At 38.8% G+C, this 18,093-nt stretch overlaps 1 protein-coding gene and 1 long non-coding RNA gene across 2 annotated transcripts; one reads left to right on the top strand and one right to left on the bottom strand.

Annotated features, from left to right (window-relative positions):
- Window positions 1-1,802: 1,802 nt before the first annotated feature.
- LOC143863825 (uncharacterized) lies at window positions 1,803-3,495 on the top strand. Its single transcript, XR_013240995.1, has 3 exons — window positions 1,803-2,039; window positions 2,722-2,985; window positions 3,108-3,495. It is a non-coding gene; the product is annotated as an uncharacterized LOC143863825 (long non-coding RNA).
- A 1,957-nt stretch (window positions 3,496-5,452) lies between these two features.
- On the bottom strand, window positions 5,453-17,534 carry LOC143863944 (mediator of RNA polymerase II transcription subunit 20a-like). Its single transcript, XM_077374746.1, has 5 exons — window positions 17,377-17,534; window positions 16,971-17,113; window positions 16,651-16,829; window positions 11,622-11,711; window positions 5,453-5,930 (listed from the first exon to the last, which is right to left on the bottom strand). The coding sequence occupies exons 1-5, from the start codon at window positions 17,454-17,456 to the stop codon at window positions 5,706-5,708; spliced, it is 717 nt and encodes a 238-aa protein (XP_077230861.1). The 5' UTR covers window positions 17,457-17,534; the 3' UTR covers window positions 5,453-5,705.
- Between the last annotated feature and the right edge of the window lie 559 nt (window positions 17,535-18,093).

The following is an 18,093-nucleotide window of genomic DNA, read 5'->3' on the forward strand; positions in this document are numbered from 1 at the left end:
CTTGGAGGTTTGCATTTGGAACTAGCTAGGTTTTTTAACAGGCCTCCATTCTTGTTTGTGCGGTTTTGTAGGAGCTTTGTGGTATTTTGGACAAGAAGCATCAGAATAGTTGAATGTCTTACATTCTTTGCAGGAAGGGGGCCTCCATCATACTCCACTTTTTGGTAGGTCGTGCACAACAAAGTTTTGACTTCAACATGATCTAGAAGATCAACCCCAGCTTCGACTTCGATGCATACTCTGGCATAACATAGTCCGGAAGCACCAGTTGTATATGCGCCCATGTAAAGGGGGATGCCATTCTAGTCTTGACTTCACCTGAATCAATGAACACAACCAATCCAAATGTGTCGCTGCCTTATGTCAACCCGTCTAGTTAACTCCAGAGAGTGACCTCAATCTGTTCTCTTATACAGTACCATCTCAATGTACAGTTTCTTTATCTATACATATATATTGGGCTTGTATTGATTATGTTACTACGATTTGGGCCTATACATATAATCATTATTTCTCATTCGATTATACTCATACCCAACTTTTGTGAATGGTAGAAAAAATTGAATGGCATTATCAATACCAATAATTAATGAATATCCAAAAACATGATGTATGCTTAAATTTCAGTGCCCTCCTAGGGTTTCCTTATTTTGGTTGAGCAATGAGTCGTGGTCGCATTCAAACAATGGATTTTCTTAGAAAAAGAGGGATGTGGTTAGTGGACAATTGCCCCTTATGTTTGGAAGATGGAGATTCTATAGATCATCTTTTTATCCACTGCAGGGTTACTAGAGAGGTTTGGGGCCTTATTCTGTTGCAGTTTGGAATATGCTCGGTTTTTTTCAAAATCTATCCCCGAGGTGATTAAGAGTTGGGGGTCGAATCCTTGGAAGAAGAAAGGGAAGGTTTTGTGGAAGATTTGTCTTTTGGCCTCTTGGTGGGTTATGTGGAAAGAGAGGAATTATAGGGTGTTTGATGGGGTGGCTAAATCTCCGTATAGGCTTTACATCAAAATTATTGCGGTCTCAATATTGTGGGCTAGAAGTACCCCTTTGTTTAGATTTGTATCGGCTTTTGATCTCTGGGAGGGTTGGAGGATAGTGTGCAATGATAGGGAGAGAAGATCCATGATTGTACAAAAGTGGGAAGCCCCTCCTAATGATTTTATTAAACTAAACTTGATGGTTCTTGTATGGGCAATCCGGGTCCTTCAGGTGTTGGGGGTCTATGCAGAGATGCTTCTGATTTGGTCATGTGGGCCTATTCTGGTCCTATTGGCATATGTGTTTCTAGTGAAGTGGAGGTTAGGGGGGCTTTCCATGGCATCAAGCATCTGAATAAAGATTCTTATAATAAAGTGGTTGTAGAAGGTGATTCCTTAAATGTGATCAGTTGGCTCTCGGGAAAAGTTGACCCTCCTTGGAAGTTTCTCTCCTTCTTTGATGAGATCTTCATCACCCAATCTCCGGCGGACTTCATCTCGCACCACCATGTAATCCCGGAGGACCCCCATTAAGTCCGGCCTCAACGGCCTCAAAGACCTCCAGATTCGGTAGCCCACAAACCTTCCAATACCTCCAAGTCCGGCCTCCACAGCCTCTCTTCTCTCCACGGCCTCCAGATCCGATCTCCACGGCCTTCCGTGACCTTCCATATCCAGCGTAAGAGGCCTAATGACGGACTCCAGACCAAGGTTGCCAGGGCAGGATTCGATTCGGGATTCGAAAGCGGGAATCGAAGGCTCCTGGGATGGTTGAAAGCGGAAATCGTGGGTTTGCCAGAGAGTCGACGGAGATTCGCCGGGAGTCGCTGGAGAGTTGGGATTCGCAGAGAATCACCTGAGAATTGGGGTTCCTATAAAGTGGGAATCGGGGTTTCCATAAATTGGGAATCGAGGTTCCCAAAATTGGAAATCGGGGTTCCCAAAATTGGGAATCGGGGTTCCGACGGAATCGATTTGGGATTCCCCAGAATCGGGGAATCGAATCGAATCACGATTCCGATTCGCGATTCGGGGAATCGCGAATCCCCACCCTCAGGTACGAATCCTGCTTCCCTGCTCCAGACTGCCTCCACGACCTCCCGACGGACTCCACAGCCAGATCCGGCCTCCTCCCGGCCTCCCGATTTTTTGACCTCCTCTTCTTTTGATTTTCATTCTCCAAAGCAACCCCAAATCTAGGATGATGTTGGCGGTGATGAAATAGAGTTGGTAGTAGATGGTAACGATGACAACGGCCGGCCGCAATGGGAACAACGGCCGGTCACAATGGGAACGATAGTGGTGGCCGAATCTTCTTTCCTTTTCTCTTCTTTCAAAGCTTCTTCCCAATACCCTAGATGTACTCCTCTCTTTCTCCTCGATGCAAACCCTACCCTGAATCTCCCTCAAAATCTCCAACAAGGTTCTCTGCCCAGATACAAAATAGGTGATGGTTTCTTATTCTTCAAATTCCTAGAACCCTGGCACTGCAACCTTGAAACCCTCTTCAAGCTTCTATTTTTTAAACCCAAAACGATGGCCTAGAGCCCTCAAAAAATGAGAGCCTTCCCAAACCCTTAAACCCCCAGGATTTTAGGGGACAAGTTGACAGCCAGACGGCCTTATTTTGTTGGCACTTTTCTTCTCTTGTTATTGCTATTTTTATTATAGTGATTTTTGTTTTGTTTCATTTTTAAGTACTAAATCTTTATTTATTTATTTATTTTTGTGCTTCTCAGATCGGCCAGTTCGGAAGGAAAAGTGGTATTTTTTTCACCCAAAAAGAGCGAAAGTACAAAAATGGATCAAGGCCAAACCGTGCAGTCGGGGAAGCAGGTTGCTGGAAGGCCAATGGAAAATCTCAGTCCATCAAAGACAGTACTAATAAGGAAGTTGGTTCCCAAAGAACCCTGGTCTTTTATGAAGGAAAACCTCCGGGTGGAAGAAAAACAGACCGGCTCAGGCATGAGTTCGAGACCGTTGGAATTGAATATAATATGAAGGTGGGTTGACAGTCATTCCCCATTCACTCCTTTCATTAAGCATGTAATCCTTAATTTTAATATGATTGTCTACTTGGAGTCTATATTTTGTTTTCTAGTCTAATGATTTATTTCACTTGCAGGTGCCGTTTGATTTGGTCTTATGTAGAATCTATTGGAATGGCAAAGCTAAAAAAGGTGAGAGTGTTCATCTTAGAGCCCATTGTAGACACTCATGAAGTTGATAATGCCGATAATAGAGTACGAGAAGATGAAGGATATATTGAAGAAGGTGAAGATGAAAGATATATTGAAGAAGGTGAGGGTAGACTAGAGAGAAATGAAGCTGAAGAAGTAAGAGATGAAGGTCATGTAAACACTGATCAAGGTATAGTGGTAATCCTAGTGTACAAGAAATAGAAGCAGGCGCCTTTGTTCCCATGGACTTCACTGTCCCTGCATTTTGATCAAGTTATCACAACAACTATAGTGCAAGAAAGAGAAGCAGGTGTCAAAGAAGTAAAAGATTTTGGCGAAGAAGATATGGACGAAGATGGTAACCTCATTCCCTTATTTGGACCAGAAATCTTCAAACAAAGTGGGAATAAGTAATTTTTTAAAAAAAAAAATATGCATCATATATGATGTTTCCAAGTACAGTGCTGATAATTTTTCTAAAATACAGCATGCCTACCTTATTAAAAGATTTAAACAATTCAGCTGTTGCCACCTCCACAAAGGTGCTCATGCTTAAAGAGGGGGGAGATAGTAAACCGGCCTTTCTCCAAAATCATATCGATTGGATGATCCTAACCCTCCGATCTAGAGATGGACGCCCCCATATATAATTCTCTACATATCCCAAGAATTCTGAATTATGATCATCATGTGGAAATGATTTTTAGGAGTAAGGCCTATTTACTTAGGGGCAAAACAAATGAATGGTTTGGAGCATCGAATAAAGTGGGCTCAAGTGATATTTTTTAAAATAAATGCATTGTATGTAGTGAAATGATATCAGCAAAATCATGTTTTAATATTTGCACAAAACAATCTTGTCTTTTTTTTAATTCGAGCTTTGTGGGAAATGTCAAAACCTTTGGACAGCTCTTTAAATACTAAAAGACAAGACGGGTTAGTGAACATATCAAAATATGGTTGTGCTGATGCTGAGAGAGAGAGAGAGAGTGACTGTGTGTGCTAGTTATGAGAGTGAAATTGATCTTCTAACAATTACATATATATTGACAAGGGATAACAGACAAATTCATAGCCGTCACATGTACACTCGAGAGTCTTACTTGGTAGGAAAATTTCGTTTTTATTTACAAAAATGACCATGGTGCAATGTAACATGGTATATGTTATTGGTAATCAGGACCGTTAATCTGACGGGCCATAATAGATTGACTCACATGACTCACAGGGTACACAAAGGTCCAGAATCATCTGCACATGGTTGTTTCTTAACAAAAACTTGGGGTGCAACTTGGGTTGGGTTGAGCTTTTGCTAAAAAATGAAATGGAATAAACATGGACCCGAGCCATTCATACTTTTAAAAAAATCCTAAATCCTTCTTAAAATATATTTCCTACACTTAAATATCACTATGCTCGAAATATAAAAGAAAAAGTTTATAAATCCATACAAGTGTTCACCATTTATTCTCAAATGAATTACATTAATACAATTTATTAATGTAATTGAGAGATAATGATATTAAAATAGAGAAATAGATTTCTTACTCGCAGTGTAAACAATAGAATTGACCCATTCCAGGGAGATATCTTCATCCAACGCCAAGGATTTCATCTCTCCATCTGCAGTGCGAAGCTCTGTGTGGATGGCATCGTCTCGTGATCGAATTTTAGTTAAGAAAACTATAAATTATGATGAAAATTTGTTTGAAAACAGAAAAAAAAAGAGAATAAGAATAAGAAGAAGAAGAAGAAATTCATGGGATTTGAGAGAGAGAAAGGATATCTTTGACAAGGAATTTGGCGCCGCGAGCCGATTTGTGAGAGAGCATACGTTTTATCACTTTCCTGTGAGGGCATTTTCCACCCATGATCTCTAGAACTGGTTTTCTTAAACCCTATAAACCCTAGAAAGAGAGATTTTGCTCACCTCTCAGTTTAATATGGGCTGAATAAAGTAATTTGGTCGCTTTTTGTGAACCCCGCGGAGGTGCACCCGCCATACGAACCAATCGGTGGCTTTTTAAGCCACTTGTGCGCAGGGAGCTCCCTGCGCACGTGCGCAGAAACACTATCCTCTTGAAATTAATACATTTAATGGCTTTTAAGAGGCTTTGGTTTCCTATTTACAAATAATATTCACTTAAATAATTTTGTCTGCTAATAAGGACCCATTTTTGTGACATCCAAAGTGGCCCAAAGATAGCAAATAATGCCCATGTCAAGGGTTCCTCAGCAACTTCTTGGCTAAAAGGATTACACCTTGACTTGTTGCAAGAAGCTAAGCAGATGTTAAGGGTTTAAAAAAACACCCAGATCAGCATTTAGAGTCTTTAAATGTTAATTTCCAAGTTCAATATACAAGCCACCTTTGGGGAGCATCTGCCAATTTCAAGGGTATGTAGAAATATTACAAATGTTAGAATAGGGAGGCAGGTAAAAAAACAAAAAGAGCAAAATGATAGACCAACTGTAGGTAGCAAAAACATAATAGATGTACAAGGAAGGATAGGAAAGCAAGTGATACAAGAAATGTAAGTCATCTAATTTCTTCCATTGGCAATTAGTTGAGCCATGACAGTTGCATATTGAACTGCTGTGTGTTGTGAAGTATAATGGTCTGAGAGGCCATACTCCGCGAAATTCGGTTCAATATGCATAAAATGACCAGGCAATGATTTTTTTGATAGAGTTTCTTGCCAAATCTCAACAAACTCTTCCATGATCACCCTGGCTTTCTCTAATGACGAAATGGGAAGGTAGTCGAGCTGCAAAAAAGTCACAAGGCAACAATTTCATATGAAATATTTTAGCTCCACTACTAGCTTCCCACAAATGAATTTAGGGCCACAAGATGTAGAACTAATAACATGTTAGCATTCTAAGTTATAAAAATTTACAAGTCATTACTAGTCCAAAAATCAAATAAAGGAATAATAGACATTTGTGAGATCAAACAGTACATAAAAGGGAATTTCAATCATCAGGTGGTCTAAGCTCCATCACTGGAGATCATTTGCAGCAAAATCAGCCATTCACTTTTTGTAAAAGGTTGGGATTAAGAAAAAAAAACAAGGACGTCAGCCACTAAAATCTCTTTGCTTTTATCTTCTTTTTTTTGGTGAAATGAATTTTATTACGAACAAAAATCCCTTTGCTCTAATTAGGACCAACTTCGCTGCAAGGGATGTTAGATATTTGGATCACCTTCACTCTTTTAAAAACAGTAAAAGAAAACTATTCATTATTGAACCGTGAAATGATTTTCCAAGGGAATGAATAACTATATAGGAAGAATTAAGGGCAGTTGGCAGTTGATCATTACACGGAATTAAGTACTCTTAATAGTTTCCTGCAGAATTTATTCTATTCTAGCCACAAAAGCATTAGTTCTGAGGGTCAATAGTGAGAAAAATTAAGAGAGCTATATGGTCAGATGCTCCTTTAAATGTAAGTCAGTCACTGCCACAGAATTAATGGTTAATATGGTCATCTATAAGGAACCTGACTGCCAAGAAAAAGATGAATAATATAAATCCAGCAAGAGAATGATTCTATTTTATTTAAAGTGAGAGGGAGAAAGAGAACCATATCCAATAATGAGATGAACAAGAACCATATCTGGTTCGTCTCCGAACTGAAAAATCCATGAATTTTCCAACTGAATAGAAAGTTTCTCCTCGCATTCTTGCGCATGCACCGCCTTTAATACTCTTTGAAGGATTCCGAGGCCACATCAACTTTGCCCCTGCGAGAAGTTCGTCTTGAGTTATATTGTTGGTTCTGTTGGAAGGGATTAACATCAACTTCCCGAAGCTCTGTTTTTTTCCTGTGAAAATGATAGATTCCTTCTTCATGAAATTTTTCTGGTCTGTTTGGTTGCCAGTAAAATTTAAGACCTAGGAAGTTTTTAGTAAAATTTAAGACCTAGGAAGTTTTTAGTAAAATTTTCGTCCCATCCCATGTTTGGTTGCCTTTTAGCACTAGAATTCTTTTAATCCCACTCTTGTAATGATTGCTTATGAGTATGACATGGACTCCTTGTCCCCTCTTTTTCTTTCCTAGGGAATAATGTCCTATCCCTTTCTCTCTCTTCCCTCTCTCTCCTCCCTTCCCATATTTGGTAATGACACCCCTAAATTTTGGCGGGAATTTTACGAATTGCAGGAAAAAAAAACCTAGCAAATCCCGTTGACTTCACTGTTGGGATTAAAAAGCTCCTAGTAAAAAATTTACTGGCAACCAAACAGACCATAAAGGATTCCTTCAGCCGACCCCAACTACTTTGGGACAAAGGCTTTGTTGAGTTTGACTTGAGTTCTTTGAAAATGATAGCCAATAATTCCAGAAGCACATATAAAGTGACCCACGTGTTCTAAGTGGGTGGTTTGCTCGTCCACTTTAGAATAACTTTCACCATAACACCGGCTGCGGTGAAGATAGCTTTGGACTCCAAAATGTCCTCAATCTGGTCCATGGGCTTCCTTGGGAGTTCACCAATATGAGCATAGCCCCTTTTATACAATATACCCTCATGATGACCCGAATTAGTAAAATATAGATCAACAATACGAAAGATGGGATTGATATCATAATTTTATGCCAACTCAGCATTTGGTCCAACATACATCATGATTATGCATGGCAATTTATGATAAGTATCCTTCGAAAACATCTCCTTTTGCAAGAAAACCATAACCCGACTGCCGACCTCATATTCTTTGCCTTTCCTACTCATATCAGACCTCTTCTTGTACTTAGCATTGCTTGTCTCAATTTTTTCACTTTATGTAGAGATCAGTTCACCTGCAAGACACCTTAATAAATTCTCCAAAGTCTGATTAGTCACCTCAGTCTGTGGCAGATGGGTAGTGGAACAGTTAAGCTGTATAACAAATTTCTTCCACAAAGCCTGTTGGAAATTCTAAATCAAAATGAATGTGCATGGGTTTTTGAATAGTCATTGTAGTCTTCTAGGAAATTATTGTGTGTGGAAAATATAAAGTGTCTTTTGTGTTTCCTAGAGTCTTTGTCTAAATGAAATATCAAAGAGTCAAATGGTGATTTCGTGTGTTGTTGATTAGTATTCCTAGATGACTCATGGGAACTACAACTATGTGGTTAAAGTTATTTCCTATTTTTAGGTATGTTTTCAGTCTATAAATATGGAGTCTTTGTGTAGAGATGGTAAGCTTAAGACGTTCAAGGGAAAGTTTAGAGAGCAGCTTCAAGGGTGAAGGCTTAAGGGAAAATGTGTGGTAATCTCTTGTAAGTTGTTTTGATATATCCATAAAAGTGGATAGAAACAATGGCAGCGACTCTACCTGGCGGAGGCCACAAGAGGATTTGAAAATAACCATGCGACGGCCCATTGATAAGAATGGAAAACCATTCAGACAAAACACGTCTAGATATCCAAGACCGCCACTTGGTGCCACAACCCATCTAACTCATCAGATAGTCTAAATATCCCCATTCAATGTTGTTGTAGGCCTTCTCGAAATCAATTTTGCAAACCACTCCTTTGATTTGGTTTCGATTATAAAATTTCATCAACTTATTAGTGATCAACACTCCATAGAGGTTCTATATGCCCTGAATGAAGGCACTTTAGTAGAGTGCAACGATTATGCTTAAAACTTTCTTCACCAGATCCGCTGAGACCTTAGTCAACACTTTGTACACACAGCCCACCAAACTTATATGATAGAAATCAGATATTTGGTCAGCTCCCCCCTTCGGAACTAGAGCAACAAAGGTAATCCTCTTACTCTTACCATGAGTGAAGTCTTCATGAAAAGGCCTAAAACAAATAAGACAGATCCCCTTTCAAAACCTCCCAGAACACTTGGAAAAATCCAAGGCAAAAACCGTCCAATCCAGGGGCCCGATCTTTAAGGGAACAAAGACCGGCCTCTACTTCCTCCTCGCTAAGCTCTGCCTCTAGAAATTTGGTATGCCCCCTATCAACCTGACCAAGAGACTCCCATCAAGCTCTTTCACATACTTAAGGAGATGCACTTTTCTCTAGTGAGCATGACCTTTGTCTTCTCGATACACAAATCTAAGCTTTTTTCCAATTCAACCATTGACAAGCTCTAATGATCGAACTTCCAACCACCAAGCATCTAATCTCTCTTTCATCTATGACTCTACCAACCAAGCTAACTTGAATCAGAAGGGATCTGTCCCCGAGCGGTCTACCCATTTGAATCCACATAAAACCATCAATATCATTTTTAAGTAACACCCCACAAAGTCAAATGATGAGAATGTCTCATGCACAAATGTTTGTGACAGATTGCCATATCCAATATCAACCATGTTGTGAACTAAGAAATTACATACTTTTAATACGTCGATGTTTTTTCCCACTTTAGATTACAGTAAACCAGAGGTTGCTTCATGCAAAATTGTTTTTTTGACTCACTGAACAATAAAACAGGCATGTAACCATTTAACCAAGTCAAGAGACTTGTCTAGAAGGCATGCAATACTGAGAATGGAAAAATAAGTGTTGGTAAGATGATTAACTTAGAAATCCACTTGCACACAAGTATATATCTGTTTTTACCAGTGTTTAAAAACGCGGATTTGACGCGGAACGCGGCCAAGAAAAATCCTTGTTGACTCGGCGCGGACGCGGCCAAGAACGCGGTTAACACGGTTGACAAGGTCATAACTCGGGAGAGTCAAAGGAGTTTATTGACTCTGTAAGGCAAAACGCGGAACGCGGATGTGGTGAAACGCGGAATGCGGCCGAGGTAAAAAGGAGTCGACTCGGGCGAGTTCCTTGCCGAGTCAAGGAGTTTTTAAACACTGGTTTTTACTTCCAAAACAGAGAAATAAAAACAGAAGAATATTTATTTTTAAGTATTGGGATAATGTTCGAGGTAATGTTCTTGTGCAGTGTTGGAATTCCTTCAACCATTCATAGGTGAAAGCTAGGAATAAGGATTAAATAATAAGATAGCATTGATTAGACATGAGTAACAGTAAATGAAGGAAAAACTAGGTATAGGGAAAACACGAGAAGAAGAAAGATATCACAAAGAAAAAAAATGGAAATGACCTGTCACGCCCCAACCCCACTGTGTAGATATTGTCCGGTTCTGGGTCATCTACCCTCCCCGGTTTTGTTTTCCAGCAACACTAATCGTGCCTAACCCACTCCGCGGGGCCCGCCCCTTGGAGATACTGAAAACGCGTCTACATAGGGAGAGGAGAAATCCACATATATAGCCCAGTAATTTTTCCTTCCTTTCCGACGTGGGATCTTTCAATCCACCCCCCTTAGGGCCCAGCGTCCTCGCCGGCACACCGTACTGGATGGGAGGCACTGCTTTGATACCATTATGTCACGCCCCTGCCCGCTGTGTAAATATTGTCCGGTTCTGGGCCGCAGCCCTCCCCGGTTTTGTTTTTCCGTAGAAAACGCGCCTACATAGGGAGAGGAGAAATCCACATATATAGACTAGTAACTTTTCCTCCCTTTCCGATGTGGGATCTTTCAATCCACCCCCCTTAGGGCCCAGCGTCCCCGCTGGCACACCGTACTGGATGGGAGGTCCCGCTTTGATACCATTATGTCACGCCCCGACCCCACTGTGTAGATATTGTCCGGTTCTGGGTTATCTACCCTCCCCGGTTTTGTTTTCCAGCAGCACTAATCGTGCCCGACCCACTCTTTCCGATGTGGGATCTTTCATGACCCATACAGAACTCACCTGTTTTTACAACAAAATGGAGGAAGACGAAGTGGACAAAAAGCAATGTGCAGGAATCCTGCTGAAAAGACCATCTAGAAAACTAACCCTAGCATTTAATCATTGAGCTCATGTTTTTTAACCTTCTAGAGCTTTTGTTTGATTCCATAAAAACTTAAAACAATAATACAGAACAGCAAATTATATCTTCTAATTGGAATATGAATATAAATAAGCTTATGACTTAACGTTAAAATGATTGGCTAATAGGCCAGACCTCAGTAACAGTAGAATATGCTAAGTAAATATGCGTAAATCTGCATCCTTTATCTCTAATACATGGCAGCTTTTCAGGACACTGATTCAGTATCTATCAATATACATTAGTCAACCAAAATTTGGAAGACTAGTGCAAAACACCACTTAGTTGGATTTCCTTCAACATTACATCTCTTTTTAAAACACAAACTGATTTGACGTTAATGAAGGTTTCAACTTTTTAGCTCTGAACATTGACTGAAGGCAGGGGAAAGCCAACAAGAAAACCCTAATTACAAGAATCAGTCCTTTAATAATTGTTGAGAAATATGGAAAACCTATGCGGTATCTTTGATAAAAGGGGCTAATATAGTTACCCAACATGATATGAAATTTGTTGTGGTTTTGATATTCAGCATAGAATATGATCACCCTACGCATAGCAAGGTGCAATCAAAATTTGCACAATTCGAAAAGGAATGTGACATGACATACCTCCATAACAATTCCTCTCAAATTTTCGGAGTGAGAGGTCACAATTTTTCCAACCCTCACTTGGAAGTCACCAAGTTGATACTGAAACCCCTAGAGAAAGAGTGAAAAAGAGGTTATGAGCTGTATATAATTACATAAAAAACAGAGCTATTTGATAAGATAAAATGTGTACTAACATCATCTACTAAAGAGTTTGTGCTAAACCAAGGTAGCAGTAAGCAACTTAGGTCTCACATAAAACTGGGAAATGAAATTTTTGCATTCTAAAAATTTTGTATTTACAGTAGGACCTATTGTGAGGTAAATGGCAATCTATTTTTTAGCTCTTCAATAGCTAGTAATATTTTATGACTCTTCACACGTACATACTGGAAGGAAAAATAGAAATTAGAGGAAACATGAATGGTCTACAATTCGAAATTTGATGCACATGCCAAATCCAACAGTCCCCAGGACTACTGAGAATATCACAAGAAAGAGGGAAGGAAGACGTGTGAAAGTGGGACCAATGGGAGTTGTAAAAGTAGTACCAAAATGACATCATGCTGATATCAGCAGGGGGTGGTGTGGTGTTGGGGGGGTCCAGCACCACAGAAAACCATAAAACTTCACAAGGCTGTTCATTTTTATTTGTTATGATTTATGGTGAACTTTTAGAGTAATTTTATAGACCAGAAATAGTAGAAACCAGAAAATCCAAATTTGGAAAGTTCAAATCAAGGGAAGTGGGACAAGTTGAAAGCAATTGGGTAAATTTGGAAGTGGTTGTAAGTAGAGTTTCAAGTCGAATTTCTAATCCAATTTTACAAAAAGTCCCTCATGTTACTAATTTGTATTGATTGCAGTAGAAAATCTATGTTCTTTCAAATCTGGAAAGTTTACGGATAAGGAAAATATTGTTTTGGGGTTGGAATTAGTAAGTAGCTATAGGCGAAAGAGTCGTATTTTGGTTTTGGGAAGTAGTGAGTCTAATGAGTTTAAACGTCGTCTTCTGCTGAGATTTCTCCCAGCAATTAGAGCATGCTTCATCCATAGAACCCATCATTGATGGGACACACCCAAAACACTTTACATTAGAAAATACCATAGCAGAGATGCGGATCTCATGCAAATGGTCATTGAAGAAGAATATAGCCAATGGATGACAATGAGACGAAGTTAACCTATCTTGACATATTTAGAGCTCGATTGAGGGCTCGGTTGGTTCTTTCATTGGAAACATCATGGATGAGTCGTGCTCAAATGACCCTTATATAAGACCACACATTAGTGGATCCTACATGTGTATGGTTAAATTGATGGTAAGCAAGGATTCACATTCAAAGGTAAGCAAGTCATCATAGCAGCTTCTAATTTCTATGAACTTGAATGTTCCATCCACAAAAACGTCATTGATGGACAATGCCCCAAAGAACAGAAAAATGCGTAATCCCATGAGTGGATCATTTGCAACCATAGTTCCAAAACTCGTCCGCATCATCTATAACTCCCGCGACTCCATCTTACATTGGCCCTGTTCATGTCCGAGTCCGCATTTTGGCCTACATAGTCTATCAAAATACCTTTTTGACTCTCCTAAGTACTCAACGGAGTCAACCAAGTACTCGATCGTTAACCAATTACTCAGCCACTTCAACAGAGTACTCAGTTGTGTCGTTCTGAGTCAACAAGGATTTGTTTTGACCGCATTTTGACCCATATTTTCATTTTGAAACAATGCTTTCAATTGGTCTTTTAAAAAGAATGTAGCCAATGATTGACATTCAGGACACTCTGGCTATCAGAAAATGTTGTAAAGAATAAAACTTCTATTTTATTGGACCGTGTTGAGATCTGTTAAGGACAACATCAAGGAATGCGACACATGTCAAAGAAACAAGTATGACAACACTTCTCTTGCGGGTCTTCTATACTTGATGCCCATTCCTAAATGTGTTTGGACAGATAAAGCCATGGATTTTAAGGAAGAATTGCCCCTTAACATGGCAAATTAATAATTTTGATTGCAGTTGATCGTCTGTCAAATATGCTCATTTTGTAGCTCTTAGCAACCCTTACACTGCCAGCTCAATCGCTCAAGCTTTCTTCGACAATATTTTCAAATTGCATGGCATGCCTCAATTGATAGTGTGCAGTTTACTAGTTTATTTTTGGAAAGATATCTTCAAGTTGCAAGGGACTCGATTACGAACGGGCACAGCATACCATCCACAAACTGAGGCCGAGTACTCTGGGCACAGTAGCGACCGGCGGTAAAACACCATGTATCATTCTTCAATAAAAACGAGTCTCTTTTGGGGGCCGTATGCCTCCTATCCTAATGGAATACGTGTCAGGGATCATTGTTTTGAAAATCTTACGATTAACAATTCAAATCAAATCTTAAGGATTACAATTTGAATTCAAATCAAATCTTAAGGATTACTATTTGAATCCTATGATTGAATCTTAATTTGTATGAATCTTGCAATTTTCAAATGAATCTTACGATTCGATCGTAAATTTTACAATTTATACAATTCGAGTGATTTATAATAATTAAGTTTTGTATAAAAGAAATTATCAAAAAATAAAAATTGTATATAAGAAAATAGGATTTTCTTTCGGAAAACTGTCTTTCCCTTTTCCATTAACAGAAGTCTTCAAAAACCCTCTCGTGAGGATGAAGAAGATGAAGAAGGATGAGGAGTTCAAATGAATTGAATCAATTTGAACCAGTTAAGCAAAATGCATGTGCCTGGGATGAATTACTAATTCTTTTATAATTGATATTTGAGACTTTGAAAATTAATATGATCTAGTCTCTTATTATTTTTAAGATTATTATCTAATATGCATGGGTTTGAATGGGAAATAAATGATTACTAAATGACAATTTTGTAAGCTAACAATTCGTATTATGATATTGAAGAACTAATCATGGTAGTTTCTATTTAAATTAATGGATTCGGATAAAAAATGAATAATTGGCTATTTTATTATTCTTCAATTTGTTTATGATTTTTTGATATATATATATATGAGGAAAAGGATTGTACGCTCGACCGTACCTAAGGTTAGGTACGGTAGAGTGCCAAATCACATGGGTCCCACATTTTTTTTGGTCATCTAAACCATTCATTTGCAAGGCCCCATCATAGATAGGGTGTGTACCAAAAATCAGCACCATTGAATCATCCTAACCCCTCCAAAACTGGAGGGCAAAATGGGCAGATTTGTGGACAAACAGTGTCTGTCCATTTTGACCTCCACAAATGGATGGGTTAGGATGATCCTATGGAGCTGATTTTTGGTATGCACCCTATCTATGATGGGGCCTTGCAGATGAATGGTTTAGATGACCAAAAAAAATGTGGGACCCATGTGATTTGGCACTCTACCGTACCTAACCTTAGGTACGGTCGAGTGTACAATCCTTTTCCTCATATATATATATATATATATATATATATATATATATATGAATGAATCTTATGATTCATCTCCTATTACAATTTACGATTTGGTTCCGATTTTCAAAACATGGCCGGCGACCACTAAGGTACAAGCAGTTGATTTAGAGCTCCGTGACAGAGATACATGTTAATGGAGTTGAAGATCAATCAAGCGAGGTCACAAGATCATATGAAGAAGTTAGTGGATTCCCATCAGAACAATCGAGAATATTCAGTAGGAGATTGAGTTTATCTTCAGTTGCAAGCCTATGGAAAGTCTTCTGTGGAAAGGAGGGGGTACATCAAGTTGTTGCCAAGGTACTATGGACCTTATCTGATTCATGAAAGCGAAGGTCCGATTGAATATAGACTCCAGCTATCAAGAGGATCTAAAATCCATCTTGTTTTCCACGTGCCACAACTCAAGTAAAAAGATTGGGGACACTATTTCACTCAAGATCATACTCCCAAAGTAATTGAAGATGTACTTGACTTCCTGGGTCCCAGATAAAACCCTCAACTGCACAAAGATCAAGCAAAACCAGTGTTCAAAAACGCGGATGCAGCTCAAAATGTGGCCAAGAAAAATCCGTGTCGCCTCAGCAAGAACACGGCCAAGAACACGGTTGGCGCGACTGAATATTGGGTTGACGGGGTCATAACTCAGGAGAGTCAAAGGAGTTTTTATTGACTTTGTAGGGCAAAATGCGGAACGTGGGCAAAGGAAAAGGGAGTCGACTTGGGAGTTTTAAAACTATGAGCAAAACAACCCTCCAGTTATAGAAGTCTTGGTGAGATGGCTATGGAGAGAACATGAAGATGCCACGTGAAGGCCTTATTTTGATCTCATGCAACAATATCCAAAGTTCAACCTTAGGACAAGGTGAATCAACAAAGGAGGTGGGTGATGAGTTTGTTTCGACGTGATTTTGCATGGGTGACGTGTCGTTGGAAATGGGTGATGGGTTGATTCAATTAATGTACGGGTTTGATTGGTTGAGATATGTTAAGTGGGTCATGTTAGTGGGTTATTAAGACAGTGGAATAGCCATTCAAACAAAAAATGCAACTAAGTAGAAAGTAAGAAATTGTTTGAAGCAGTTTGCATGGGACAGGAGATGTGAAGTAGTTTGGCATGTTAATAGGATAAATGGGTTTATGTATGAAGTAGTTGTATAGGATAGGAGAGAGGTTACTAGTTTTGCATGTTAGTAGGATAAGTGGATTGGTCTAGAAGTTCTTTGTGTCAAGTCCCTACTTACATATTTAGTTTTAATTTGAATGGAAGTAACTATTTTGTTTTGATGCAACTTCATGAGAAGTTAGGAGGAACTGTTTCTCTTTAAAACCAAAGCATTATTCTTCTCTTTAACATTACATCAAAGGTGGTAAAAGGGATCGGGCATATCAGAACCCAATCCGATTTTATGACAAAATCTCAACCCAAATTCCCAAAAATCGACCCGAGTTGAACCCCTAGTCACACACTAAGATATATAGGAACCCCTAGTCTAAAGTTCGAACACATCAAAAACTATATAATGTAAATACAGTATAAATACAAATGCACACACAAATTATTATGGAGAACCGACCTCAAAATTAAGAGAAGCACGGGATTTGTAAGACTGCAACGTCTCCATTATCATCTGAATTGTAGAATCTGCTTCCAATACAATCCGCTGGCCGCGAATAATGAAGTAGTATTTGTTGGGTTGTTCCTGAAGTGCAATTCCCAGAAAATCACGAGGATACTCAGCCTGGCTAGGTTGGTCTGGTGAAGTTTCCCAAAAAAAAAAAAATCATAAAACTTTTCTTTCTAGTTTCAATTCAAGCATAGAAGGCAATGCCATAGAACAGGGTAAATGACCACCATTTATAAAAAAACAAAACAAAACAAAACAGGGTAAATGACCTCTCAAAATGGGCTTATAGTAATTGAGTGTGGATTTCCACTTTCCTCCTTTAACTCCATTGATGCTCTCGAGGCATAGAGAGATTTCGGTGAGAATTTGGCTGTTGAGTATAGACCCAGAATTGTGCTGCCAATGCAGAAGCCTACAAGAAAACCCATTAATCAGAATCAACGAAATCTGATAAGAAAACATATAAATAACCCATGAAACAAAATCACATTTTCTCATCTTGAAGAAATAATTTCAAATAACTAACTGATTTTCTCTAATTGATCCAAGAACATTCGAAAACCCTAGGTTGAAAACACCACAATCTGAAAATTGAAAACTGAATCCTAAAAATAGAGGGATTTGAGCGCGTGTTGAAACCCTAGAAAGGAGAAAAGAGGGGATCGGTTTTGTTACCATTTTAGGGGCATCCTCTCAAGGCTGAAAGAGCAAACCGTGGAAAAGAAAAACGAGAGATGGTATTTAGTGTACTCCATGTGGGCAAAATTTTAGGCCTGGGCTTGGTTTATTTAGGCCCATTTTAAACAACCTCAAAGTGTACGAGTTTTTATATGGTCTAAACTCTAAAGCCTTTCAAATGTACAGTTTGGATCTTTTTGAAAATTGCTGGATTAATGTGCAGTTTAGACCTCTTGTGATGCAATGAAATTAGCTCAGTACAGCACTATGTGCTCCACCTTAGATGTATCTGAACTGTACACTTGAAAGGCCTTGCTAGTTGTATACAGAAAGAGATGTCTAGTCTCTGTCCCAACTAGGAACTATTAAGGCTTGTATAGAATCGAAATGTCATATCTCCTTGTTCCCTTGGATCTGTGAATTCTTTGAGCATGTCATTTCTACTATGCTATCACCTAAGGACGAACATGTGTCAATAAACAAGCACATCACACGCATTTATTAAAATAATTAACCATTCATGTCATAAAATAAATCTTTATTAATTAATAAATATCATTCTACTGGCTTTCCAGGACATATACTCTAATACTAGAGTACCAGAAATAGAAATAAGTTTGAAAGAAATTGAGTTTGAAGTAGAAGATTTTGTCAAAAATGAAGTAATTGACTAAATGATTGACTTGATCAACAATTTTTACTGTTTGAATTTTC

Source organism: Tasmannia lanceolata, unplaced genomic scaffold, assembly GCF_043159265.1.
Source record: "Tasmannia lanceolata isolate RefF3 unplaced genomic scaffold, GAP_Taslan_0.1 ptg000044l, whole genome shotgun sequence".
Taxonomy (NCBI): domain Eukaryota; kingdom Viridiplantae; phylum Streptophyta; class Magnoliopsida; order Canellales; family Winteraceae; genus Tasmannia; species Tasmannia lanceolata.